Source organism: Penaeus japonicus, unplaced genomic scaffold (assembly GCF_977035675.1).
Source record: "Penaeus japonicus unplaced genomic scaffold, GWHDUDI00000001_assembly GWHDUDI00000027, whole genome shotgun sequence".
Taxonomy (NCBI): Eukaryota; Metazoa; Arthropoda; class Malacostraca; order Decapoda; family Penaeidae; genus Penaeus; species Penaeus japonicus.
Window position 1 is genome coordinate 21,883,452 of NW_028234429.1, and position 12,500 is coordinate 21,895,951.

General features: G+C 36.3%; 1 protein-coding gene across 1 annotated transcript in view; it reads right to left on the bottom strand.

The window, feature by feature from the left end:
- RhoGAP19D (Rho GTPase activating protein at 19D) overlaps window positions 1–12,500 on the bottom strand; it is a 242,181-nt gene that overhangs the window by 4,665 nt on the left and 225,016 nt on the right. Inside the window, exons 14-23 of the mRNA XM_086553042.1 lie at window positions 10,640–10,828; window positions 9,890–10,043; window positions 9,293–9,444; window positions 8,889–9,061; window positions 8,536–8,686; window positions 8,151–8,366; window positions 7,877–8,039; window positions 7,027–7,767; window positions 2,138–3,114; window positions 1,603–1,687 (exon numbers count right to left, since the gene is read on the bottom strand). Of these exons, the coding sequence (XP_086409168.1) occupies window positions 1,603–1,687; window positions 2,138–3,114; window positions 7,027–7,767; window positions 7,877–8,039; window positions 8,151–8,366; window positions 8,536–8,686; window positions 8,889–9,061; window positions 9,293–9,444; window positions 9,890–10,043; window positions 10,640–10,828 (3,001 nt within the window). The remainder of the gene's footprint in view (window positions 1–1,602; window positions 1,688–2,137; window positions 3,115–7,026; window positions 7,768–7,876; window positions 8,040–8,150; window positions 8,367–8,535; window positions 8,687–8,888; window positions 9,062–9,292; window positions 9,445–9,889; window positions 10,044–10,639; window positions 10,829–12,500) is intronic.

Sequence of the window (12,500 nt, forward strand, 5' to 3'; positions counted from 1 at the left end):
TTTCATTTAATGTGGTTAGCAAACTGTCAAAATGTTATTTTGTTTTGACAAAGTTACTTAGCTTAAACACAACTGACAGCAAAGAGTGAAGCAGCTTCTACTCCTACCCTCACCTTCCTTGCCTACACTTTAGCATACTGAATATTAGCGAAGAGGCCCTTGGCTGCCCCCATAATCGAGGACTTGGCAACATGTGGTGGCTTTTCTACCACTACAGTTGAAAGTTCACATGGGGCTGTAAAGGCGATTTGAACATAAAACATCCAGGATTTTATTCAACCAAAGTAAACACTGATTTATAACTGAGCCAAATTTCCGTTTCTGCACTAAGTGAATAAACAATTGATGTACAGAGATAAAAACATTACTTGATTCTTTATAATGGGCCTTCGCTTATTAAATGGAGATTTGGTGCAGTTAGACTACTCAAAATTTACAGGGTGAAAGTGTAAATGCACATGTGAATGACTGCATATTGGTGCTTCTGGTTGTGCTGTTGCTTGTGCCTGTGTATATGGATATGCATTTATATATGGAAAGTATAAAGGACAATAATTTAGCAGAACTTAACCAACTGGGGAGGGGCAAATAATCAAATAATACACTTAAAAACAATCATAATAATAAAAGCATTATTATATGAATACTGGACTCCACAAATTCACACCTCTTGTTCCTATTTCCTTATTTCCTAAACAAAGTTTCAACAGAAAGATGGAGGCACTTAAGAAAGATAGGAACATGAAGCAGACCTGAATGGCAGCAGTTGAAAAAGAGAGAAAAAAGAGACCATTACCTATCAAATATATACCTTCAAAATCAGACATGAAATATTTTAATATAAAAATATACAAAGACAAAATAAATCATCCCAGGACATCCCCCCATTCTTTACAACCAATAAAATGAAACATACATATAGGGTATGAATACAACATCCATTCATCTATTATCATTCCACTCAGCCCCAGTAAATGCTCATCAAGTCAACCGCATTTATGTCCTTCCTCAACCAACCCACAGCTGCCATTCTACTTATAAACCAATATTCTTTCGAAAATATATATCACTTCACTATTTTTAGTAATACCAGCAGGTATATTCCAATTATATTTTATTAAAACATAGTACTTGTAACCACTTAAATAAAATAGTAAAAAATGTTTTTCATAAGAAAAATGTATAACTTATCAATCAAAATAATTTTCCTGAAATATTTCCACATTATGTCTCTACTATGTTAAAGTACATTTTTTGCAAACTCAGTTTTATAATTGTAAATGAATGACTAAAGAGAAAAAAAAAGTTAAAAGTTACATTCCACCTTCTCTTAAACAGAAAAGATTATTTTTTTGTCCAATCTACATCTACATAGTACCAGCCACACAGTTTGGCTTTTTGTTATTCAAAACATGTGAAAAACAATCCTCATTAAGAAGTTTCATAAATGAGGGTCATAATGAGATATACTGAAGATGAAATTGTACATTACAATCTGTACAAAGATAGAAAATATGAGTTTAAAAAATGAGGGGCAGAATTAATTCTAAACTGACTCCCTCATACTGGGAAATTCTTATACAATTAGCTACATCAACTTACCATCATCATGGGGTATATGTGAACCATCACGTAATGAGTCTAAGGAACCACATCGTGGCATTCCCATTTCTGGACCATTTATAACCTGGAAAGAAATTACAGCAATACAACACCTGAAATTTTCATCAATGGTATGAATCAATACCATAGTTATATCTACACTTGAAATATATGTGAAATATACAGAAATATGTTAGGCAAATGAAAGCTTGGATACAACTGCATATATCAAATAAATATTCTTAATGTGCATGTAAAATCTATGGGCCTGAACCTTATACTCTCATAAAAGCTGTTAGGCATATTCACATTCTATACCAACTTCTGACAATTGGTTTACTAGCATATCAAAAATACCTTAGAACCAATGAAGTGCTGAAAAAAGCATATGTAAAGCTGCATGAACTAACAACTCAGGCAGTCTTGAACATAATCTAAAAGGCATTCTAATACCACAGACATTGTTCTCAAAGAAAATAAAAGGCTTTGTAAAGAAAATTCAAAAGGAATATGGAGTGCAAGCTGGCACCCCTACCTGATCCCTGCTGGCTCTAGCTCTCTTCAGAGTGCCATTATTAACCACCTTCTGGGTGTTAAAGGTGGAAGGGGAGAGAGTATTGGCGTGCGGCTGAGTCACATTCTCAGCAGAGGATCCTCGGCGAAGGGGTCGGGGAGAATGGTATAGACGACTAGGTAGGATGTGGTGTAACAGTGAGTCTTTTTGACGCCCAAGGATCGGGGTGCTCGGCTGAGGAGTTAGTGTAGAGCTGGGTGCTGTTACGTGAGAAGATTGATTCTGTGAGGAAGGGCGGCTATTGTGAGGTGGTGGCCGAGGGCTTTCTGGGTAAATTAAAGTTTGCCCAATTTTACGTGTAGGGGTTAGTTCAGTACCAGCTTCTGCCATTGAGGGAAAAAGGGAAGGAGAAGAAGAAGACGAGGTCAAGCCAAACAGGAAACCAGAACCTTTACTTGATTTCTTTTTCTTTGGAACTGAAGGTGACAACTGCTGTGCTGTACAGGAAGGTTTCTTCCCAGTTTTATAGTGTTCAGTCTGGTAAGATCCTTCCACTGGCCTTTCAGTCAAGTAATCAGCGTCATATTGCTGAGATGAACGAGTTAGACTACCATACCCTGAGCTACTAGATGAAGAAGTAGAACCTAAAGTACTATGAGGCGAAGCTGCATTATATTCAAGCCAACGATGTGACTGCTGTGGTGTTAGGCCATGCTTAGCGTCATAAGTCCTTTCACATACTAATCCTGAAATAGGCTCACTATCAACCTGAATAGTAGGAAGTTGTGGAAAGTCATTGTTAGGTACCTGGGTGGTAGCATTAGTGGTGGGTGTGAGTGAAGTGTTAGAGAGGGGATGGTGAGAGAGGGCTGCTGAGATGAGACCAGTCTGGGAACTTGTGCTGGAACTCTGGGAAGTTAGTGATCCTTGGTCCCCACCCATACTCTCACTGAGCCCTTGAAGCCGCCATGAGTAGTCAGAAATCTTGCGCACAACCTCTGTAAGTAAGAGATATACAGTTAGATACAAGTATGAGAAATCTTTTAAAAAAATGAAAATCTATTAAATTTCTACTTATTTTAGAAATCACAATCACTGAATCTTAACAGTTTTCTATCATAATGAAATATCTGACAATAAAATGTGAGAATAAACATCAGTTTTGTATGAAATGTTAAAACTTTATTTTGTATAATTCATAGTAAATTCTAATGAAAAAATATAAAAGTCAGCTTTCATTAATAATCATCATCTTGTTTAACTACATAATAGGATATATTATTAAAGTTATCACAATGTGAAAAGAAATTGAAAGGTATCAATCTTATTCTTTTCCTCTTATATGTGTTCATATAATGTAAAATCTGTTTTCAAAAAAATGCTGTAAACAAAAAGTTGAATAACTCATATGTTTTGAAGCTGCTCTTTGAATTCAGTGAGGATGTTCCTGAATTCTGAATTTATCACTTTATAGACTATATATTATATTAATAGCAAATGAAAAGTACAGCAATTTAAATATAAGGCTACATTCAAATGTGTGATATCCAAAATTGTTGGAAAAATGTAATACATCTTCACAAATGGACCTTGAAAAGTCTCATTAATGTTGTTTCATTTCTTGTATTAGATGTATCGTCTTGCATTGCAAGAAGGGTGTCTGAAGAGCCTTTCCAACCCTTAGAAAATTGTAATCACCACCTTAATCACAGTATGTCATGTAATATGTATCATTTTCAGTTACTATTTATAATCAGCTCATACATAAATTTCTTAGTTTCAATGTATTTCCATTTTTTACAAAGGAAAATGTTTTCTATCTGATAGATATATATTCTATAGTTACAGGGAATATGTGCCTTTACTAATAATATATCAGAATGACAGTACATAACATGTGGGTTATATTGATAAAATCCTAATCTGTGATATATGATTATTTATCAAGTTCATATTGTATTAATCTTGACAATATCTAACAAAACTTTCAATATTCAAAATAACAGAATGCCTACAGCAGTATCTGATATGCAAGTATAGAACTTATCATCTACTATGGAGAACAAACATTACAAACTAGGCCATTTTTCTCTTAATATAGAAAATTTAAATACAAAAGAAAAAAAAGTCTTATCTAAACAAAAAAAAAAAAAGCAAAATATTACATGGGTATGTGTATGTATATGTATGTGTAAATGTATATGAGAACATATACATACACACAAACATACACACATTGATATACATATGTAAGTAATGGGCAAGCAAGGGTGAACATAGGCATCAAATGAAATATGTTATTAGGGGATAGTCTTTATAATTGAAATCACTTTGTACAAAAGTACCATATAGAAGCTGGCAATAACAAAAAAAGGAAATTCCTGTTTTTTAAAAAACAAAAAATACAGGAAAATAGAAAAAGTTATGAATGAAGATACTAGACACAGCTGATACTAGAACAAAGACAGCTACATCTGTTCATATATAAAAGAATATTTCTTTATTTACAACTGAAAGAAAGGACTAGGAGTCACTCAAGAAAAAGGTGGGGCAGCTAACTGATGGGCAGGGAAAATACCATTCTGACAAAATTCCTATATGGTCATGACTGGGCACATTCATTTATTCTACTCTTTTTTCTAAGCCAAGATATTTATCTCCTATGCAGCTTACCTTACTTTTATAAGATAAATCTTGAAATATGTATCATTACAAAACAATATATACACAAAAGATATTAATCAACATATTAGTAGATTCTCCATTTGGTCTTATTCCTGGAGTGCATTAATGTTTTGTTCCACAAAAATTCTAGGTGTCCTAACAAACATACATTAGATTTACCTATAATACTCCTAAAAAAAAACATCAACTGTAAATGCATTCTGTGCAAGAGTACAAAAAATACAAGCCTGAAGTTTTGAAAGCTCTGGGAAGTAAACATTATGAGAAGATGAGAAATAAAGAGATGATAAACTACAATACTGTGATATTCAGACAAAGCCCATTCCAGGCAAACATAAAAGTCACAGGAAGACAGACTGATCTGTGTAAAAATTCTGCCAAAACCAATGAAACCTAAAGTAGATCATACTGTATCACATCTCTGTAACATCCAAACTAGCAAAATCAGATGTTACTATATGTATAATCATTGGAGTAAAACAAGGGCATGAGATGTAAAAAAAGAAAGACAAAAATACACAAAAATAATAACAATAAATAATAATAAAAAAGTTTACAAAACCACATTCTGAGTATTAATGCTTACATACAAGAATCAAACTGCACACATACAAAATCCTAGGCTTGTACAGATTATCCTAGTATCTACACATATTTAGGAGTAAAACAACCTTGACAACCACTCACACTCTCCTAAACACACAAAACAGAAAATAGAGAAGAGCATATATAAGAGTATACTTAAACATGGCTACAACATGCAAGAATGAATTTATGTCTGGGTATGAATAAATGCCTTTGACATAATTTTGTGGTTGTGCCATGCATTGCACAAATGATGAATTAACAACCATGCAGCATACAACCAGCAACAGTTTGGGGGATAGAATCACCTCTAAACAGCCCTAAAGGCAAAATACCTCATGGAAGCAGATACATTCCAAGTGTTCTAGGCAGCCAGGGTACTAGGAAGGCTCTGTTATAAGATATCATTTGTATCATGTTAGTATTGTTAGTTTGTTAAGTGTGAAGACCATAAATGTGTTAAGATTATTAATAAAGCACGTCAAGTATACTAACAGCAGACACACACACTGTCAAACAAGCACTAAGTTTTTTAATAGATTTTATAGTTGACTGCATTAATTATACTACCAATAGCTTTCTCCAATTAACACAATATTACTCATTAACAGCAACCCACATTTTAGACAGGATTTGATATACCTGTAGCCAGCAGAAACAGTATCTATTATTAATTAATATATTTCAAGAATTTTTTTTTATATAAAACTCTAGGGCTAGCATGCATATCCCACACAAAATGGAATATTCATTATACTCATGACACTGACATGATCATTAACAGAACATATTTTAGCAAAGAGATATCAAACAAATCCACAATTTAAAAGATGCCCCAATGGACTCATGACTCTAAACCCAGATTTCGTGTTGAATCCTGATCACTTTTCAAGCCATCACATCAATTACATCCTCTAAAGTAAAAAGCCTGGCTAAACACATGCATTTAAGAAGTACTAAAATAACAGTGAATGACATCAAACATATCTTAAAATATTCAGATTACATCTAAATATCTATACAGTACATATATATAAAATATATATACAATATACATTCAGTTTTCATAAGCCTATCAATATACATGTTCAAACACATCCACACACAAGCACGTACACACCTTTCTTTCCTGCTCATTATCATTATTTTTGGCTAAACAATAATTTCATTTTTTAAAATCTAATCTTTAATCAAGTGTTTTTATGAAATATCTAAGATTTTAACTTTATTAATTAAACAATTTATATAAAAAGCTATATCTTTATTAAACAATTTATATAAAAAGCTATATTGTAGGTCTTATATGCTACTTTTACTGAACCCATTAAACTGAAGTACATATATATAAATAAAGATATAATTGTAATGTAAAGTAGACATTATGACAGAGAAGTAGCACACAGAAGCAACCATTTCTGTTATATAGCTCATTCATCTTTTATTTTAGTTGCAAAAATTGAAGACAAATAACAGCTTGATCAAAAGAAAGTAAAGGAATCTTAAATAAAGAGAACTCCTACATCCTACTAAAAATAATCTTGGTATTAGCATGTATAACTTGTGTTCTAAACATACTGGTCTTTAGATAGACTTCAATAACTTATTTCTATTACAAGTACCAATGATATGATTTATCTCACCTGTAGGGTTGTCAGCTAACTGGTCAAGGATATCTTCTGATTCCATGTCCTGCTTAGCTCGCTGCCAGAGTTCTTCTAGTCTTCTCCTCTCCACATCTCTTCTTTCAGTTTCTCTTCTGTGTTTAGTCAGGTCACGGTGAAGCATGGCTCGTGTCTCCATTTCAAACCGCCGGATTCGCTCCTGAGTACTAGCGCTTAGGCCAGCATAAGAACGAATAGCTACTTCATCTCCAAACAGGGAGGAAGTCTCTGGCGTCGTCAGCTGACTAGATTGTTGGCAGGATGGAGCTATGACAGAACTATTACCAGGGATTGGTGGTGTGCCAGAGGATAATGCATCCTTCTTGATAACACAAAATAGACGGCCATCCTGTTCAGGTAAACTGTGCTTTCCCTGTTCACTGATACTAGTCCTTTCACTACTCTGTGTTAAACTAGACATACTAGAAGGATGACCATGAACACTCATTAAACTCATATTTGAGATTTTACGTTCACTCATTGGTTTTGGATCTGGTAGTTCAACCATACTTTCAATCTGCTTAGCTAATAATCTTTGTTTTCTTAATTCCGCTTCCTTGTCAATGTCTCTTTCCTCAAAACCTCCTTCCTTATCACTATATTTAATATCATCTACTGGCTTGTCATCAACTGGCTTTTTGTATTTCACTTTGTGAACTTTCCTATTTGCTGCTGAAATGATGGAAGACACAATATCCTTCTTCAAGTCTCCCTTTGCACCTGAAATTGAATTAATGGAATCTGTTGTACTACAGACCAGTAAGTATGATTCAAATCTAGCATAATATTTATGGCAATTCAAGCTTAAAGCATTTTGGACACCTCATACCTTCAACTTTCTGAATGTTGTGAAGCAGTAGTGCTTGGCTAGAAGGTGTTTCAGGTTCCATGGTAGGTGATAATGAGTCACTTGCAGAACTTTGTAAAACAGATGGGCTTAGAGATGGTGGAGTTATTTCTTCTCCATCATCTTCATTAAAAAACCAAGTTGCCTGGAAAAAACAAAAAATAAAAATGCATATGGGTTTTGTTTACATACATTATTTTCCAACATACATATATATAATCTGATTTTATCATTTAACAAAACACAATCAACTTACTTGGCCTATCAATGTCTCAACAATTTTACACTGATGTGACATGTCTGTAACCATGGTGATCATGTTATCGTCCCCTGAGCGAACTAGTGTTGGTCCAAACACAATGGCCAAATTCCGGACATCCATTTTGTTAGACTCACTGTTGCTAACAATATGACTTAAGTGAAGCATGAGAAATCTGAGTGTCTCATAGTGATGGTCAGGCAATTCTTGTACCTGTAAGAAGATATTATATATATTTTTTTTGCATCATGGATGCTCTGCACTTTCAAATTCTATTTGTTTTCCCAAGAAAGAAATGTATACATATTCATGATGAATTTCCATTTAGACATCAAATGGAAATATCAAAGCAAAATCTCTCACTATACATGCTTAAACTTACCAATCTCTTCAGCTCCATTAACCTCTGATTTGGATCCTCTATTTTACTGGCTTCAATGAATAGTGGATAAAGATCGCAGGTAAAAAGCGGGTCTGGTAACTTCTGGAAAAACTGCTTTAACATACTGGAGATCACATTCACATCAGACCATCTGGAGAAAGGAGAATGAGGAGGATCCTTTTAGAGCTTTTTGATTATATACACTATGTATGCAGTGTCATATATATGTACTCTACTAAAGACAGATTCTATTCAAAAGAATATATTTCTATATGCCACTGTACTATTATTAACCATATTTAGACATATCCCAGCAGAAAAATGGCTGAAAGCTATTTTATCAAACCACTTACCTTGGGTCACTATAGTCAATAGCTTTGGGTCCCTTGTTGATCATCTCGGTTAAATGTGTTACTGCTGCTTTATTTCCTGGGATACGATAGATGCCCTGAGTTTGCAAACCTCTGGTCTCAACAACACTCACACAGAGGGCCACCAATAGTGGAACAAATTCATTTTCATCGGACTGCAACGCAAGTAGAAAATACTCGTACAGGTTATTTGTTTTGAAACATTTAGTTATTATGCCCACATCACCATGAAAAATAAAGAGACAAGCACAACTATATCTCATGCAAAAAAAGGACTGACTATTCAAACATTTGCCCTTAAATATATCCATATAATCAACTTTTGATTATGCAATATAAGCAGGTTTATGAGAATAAAGAAAGCAAAAGAAAGAAAGAAAAATTACCTGTGGGCAATCTTCTAGACATACACCTATTGTCGCCCCCTCTGGATGGGGGGTGGTGGGGGTTATGGCAGGGGAACCACCCTGGATCTTCTTCATGAAGGGTCTTACAAGATTGCCTCTCCAAGTTTTGGACTTGGGCGAAGAATTGCTCTCTGAAAAATTGAGCATAACTTGAAGATATGTCTTTGATGTGCATGGGTATAATAAATGCTGGAACTGATAACTTTAATCGCATACCTTTTAAAATACTTTCTTATCAATAATAGCTATGATACCTCTTCTATAGTGTGTGTGTGTGTGTGTGTGTGTGTGTGTGTGTGTGTGTGTGTGTGTGTGTGTGTGTGTGTGTGTGTGTGTGTGTGTGTGTGTGTGTGTGTGTGTGTGTGTGTGTGTGTGTGTGTGTGTGTATGTGTGTGATATGTGTGTGTGTGTGTGTGTGTGTGTGTGTGTGTGTGTGTGTGTGTGTGTGTGTGTGTGTGTGTGTGTGTGTGTGTGTGTGTGTGTGTGTGTGTGTGTGTGTGTGTGTGTGTGTGTGTGTGTGTGTGTGTGTGTGTGTGTGTGTGTGTGACTCAAAAGAAGGATCGCCGCATCGCTCACCGACGCTGCTGGGCTTTCGTGTCTTTGTCGACGGCGACTGGCCGGTGGGCGAGCGCGTTCGCAGTGACGAGGTCAGTTTCCGCATCGCCTTGTTGCTGGTCTGTGGCGATACATTGTTATTGTTCATGGGGGCTTTGCTGCATGCCTCTCCTTCCTGTCGAGAGAAAAGATATCATCATTACTATGAGACATAAATTTCCATTTAAAGTATGCTTACTGGATGATTTACTAAAGGGTTAAACTAGACCATAATCGATATTTATAAACTTAACATACTACGTCATAATACTTTGCATTCTAACTGAATATGTACAACGTAGAATGGCACTCCATATGTAGAAGCGAAGACTAAACATAGGTTTATCTATCAAATCATAAATTGCAGTTTCCCAGTTTCGAAGTTGGCTACATTTCATGCACAAATACATTACGAAATATTCTGAGAAAACGGAAAATTACTGACATTCTTAACGTCCTTCAAATAACTCATTATATCAAATCAGTTTAGAACCCTTGGTTTTGGTTTGGGTTCCGTTAGCTCTTTATATGTTGGGTTCGGGAAACTGCGTCGCGGGAAGAGCCGGAGACAACCGCGATATTTTCCCCCAGAGACAGTGCTCCAGGACCCGCCACGGGAGGGACATCACGGCACATGGCTGGCTGGATTTTGTTGCTGTTGTTGATGTTGGAAGTCTTAACGTCATCAAGGAGAGGAAAGAAGGGGAGACGCAACGCACAGGCGACACTCACCTGTATGGCACAGTTGTTCTGGAGTGTAGAGAGCCAAGCCAGCATCTCCGGCGGGGTGTCAGCCTGAAGCAGCAGCTGCGACCCGCCCGGAGTGGCCAGGCGCAACACATTCCGCCGCTTCGTGTAGTCGCTCGCTACTTCCACTTCGGCGCCACGCAGGGAGATCTGCTCCTCGACACCCAACGGTGTCTGCAATGCAAAAACAGAAGCCGTTAGTTACACGTTAGGGATAAGGTAAATCCTGAGGAAGGCAAATACCTACAAAATACTCTTAAAATATGTATATATCTATACAGGATATTATATATATATATATATATATATATATATATATATATATATATATATATATATATATATATATATATATATACATATATATAGACATACATATATATACATACACACACACACACACACACACAAACACACACACACACACACACACATGTATGTATGTATGTATGTATGCATGTATGTGTGTATGTATGGATATATATTTTATATATATATATATATATATATATATATATATATATATATATACACACACACACATGTATGTATGTATGTATGTATGCATGTATGTATGTATATATATATTATATATTATATATATATATCATGTATACACACACACACACACACACACACACATATATACATCCATATACATATCCTTCACATGGGAGTACATGATGGCCGGGACAACCTGTTGTAAAGCCCGGCTCGTGTTAAGGCGAAATGTTTATGAGAGAGGCGATGACGATGCAATTAGGTGGAAGTGTAATAAATGTTTGGGCTTGGCGGGGAAAGGCGGGGCACTCGCCCTCATTCACTCCCCGCCCGCCTCGACCTCGACTTGGCCTCCACAAAGTACACAGGATGAAAAGTCCGCCTCGCGACATACGGTGCCGAGTAAGGACAGACGAGGAACAAGTAAATAAGAAACGTGAAAGGAAGAAGAAAAAAGTTATGGAGAATGAAAGAAGGGGAAAACGGGAGATTAAGAGAACAGATAAAGGGTAGAGAGAGAGAGGAATCAGAGGAGCGGGAGGAATATAAAAGAAACCTTCCTACTCCTTCGAGAGTCAGCTTTCCTAAGAACGGCAGGCTCACACCTGACACCCCGCTGCTGTAACTCAACGCCTCTCCGCCTTACACAACACGCCTGCCTTTGTTACTACAGAGGGAAGTTACTCCAACTTGTTACTATGGCGGATAATTTTCCTTCATGTTGGTAGAGGCTTTTTAACCATGGATTTTTTGAAGGTAGCAATGTTCTATTTTTTCTTTTACCGACAATAGCTATTACAATAGATACATCGGCGATTCTTTGAAGAAAACACTGTAACCCTAATTGCAACCAATAATAATTTAATCCGACAAGTTGAATACACGTTACGCATAATTACTTGAGTTTGCTTCTTTAGACTGAAGATAAAAGGGATTTGATTGTATAAAGGATGCTTTGAGGAGACCTAGGTACAATGGGTAACGCATATCAACAATTTGTCTGCAAAATTAGATTAAAAACGACAATGTTATATGCACAGCCATTGAAAGTGCTTTGCCCTAAACAGCCGAGTCTTCCTCTCACTTACCCAGGAACCATACGAGGAAAGATTCCAGAATCGAGGAATGCGCCCATTGGCTGCCACGGCGGCCATCGGAACGCACGCGATCTTCATGGTGCCACTGCTCGCACTCGAGGGAGTGTGGCAGGGAGGTGTTCAACCGAAGGGCGTGGGAGAACCAGTAGAGAGAAAGGTCGAGGGAGAACCAATGAGACAACACGGCAGGTTTACTCTCGTGAGTACCGGCAGCATGTAGCTCACTCTGTGCTGCCCTCCCTTACAGA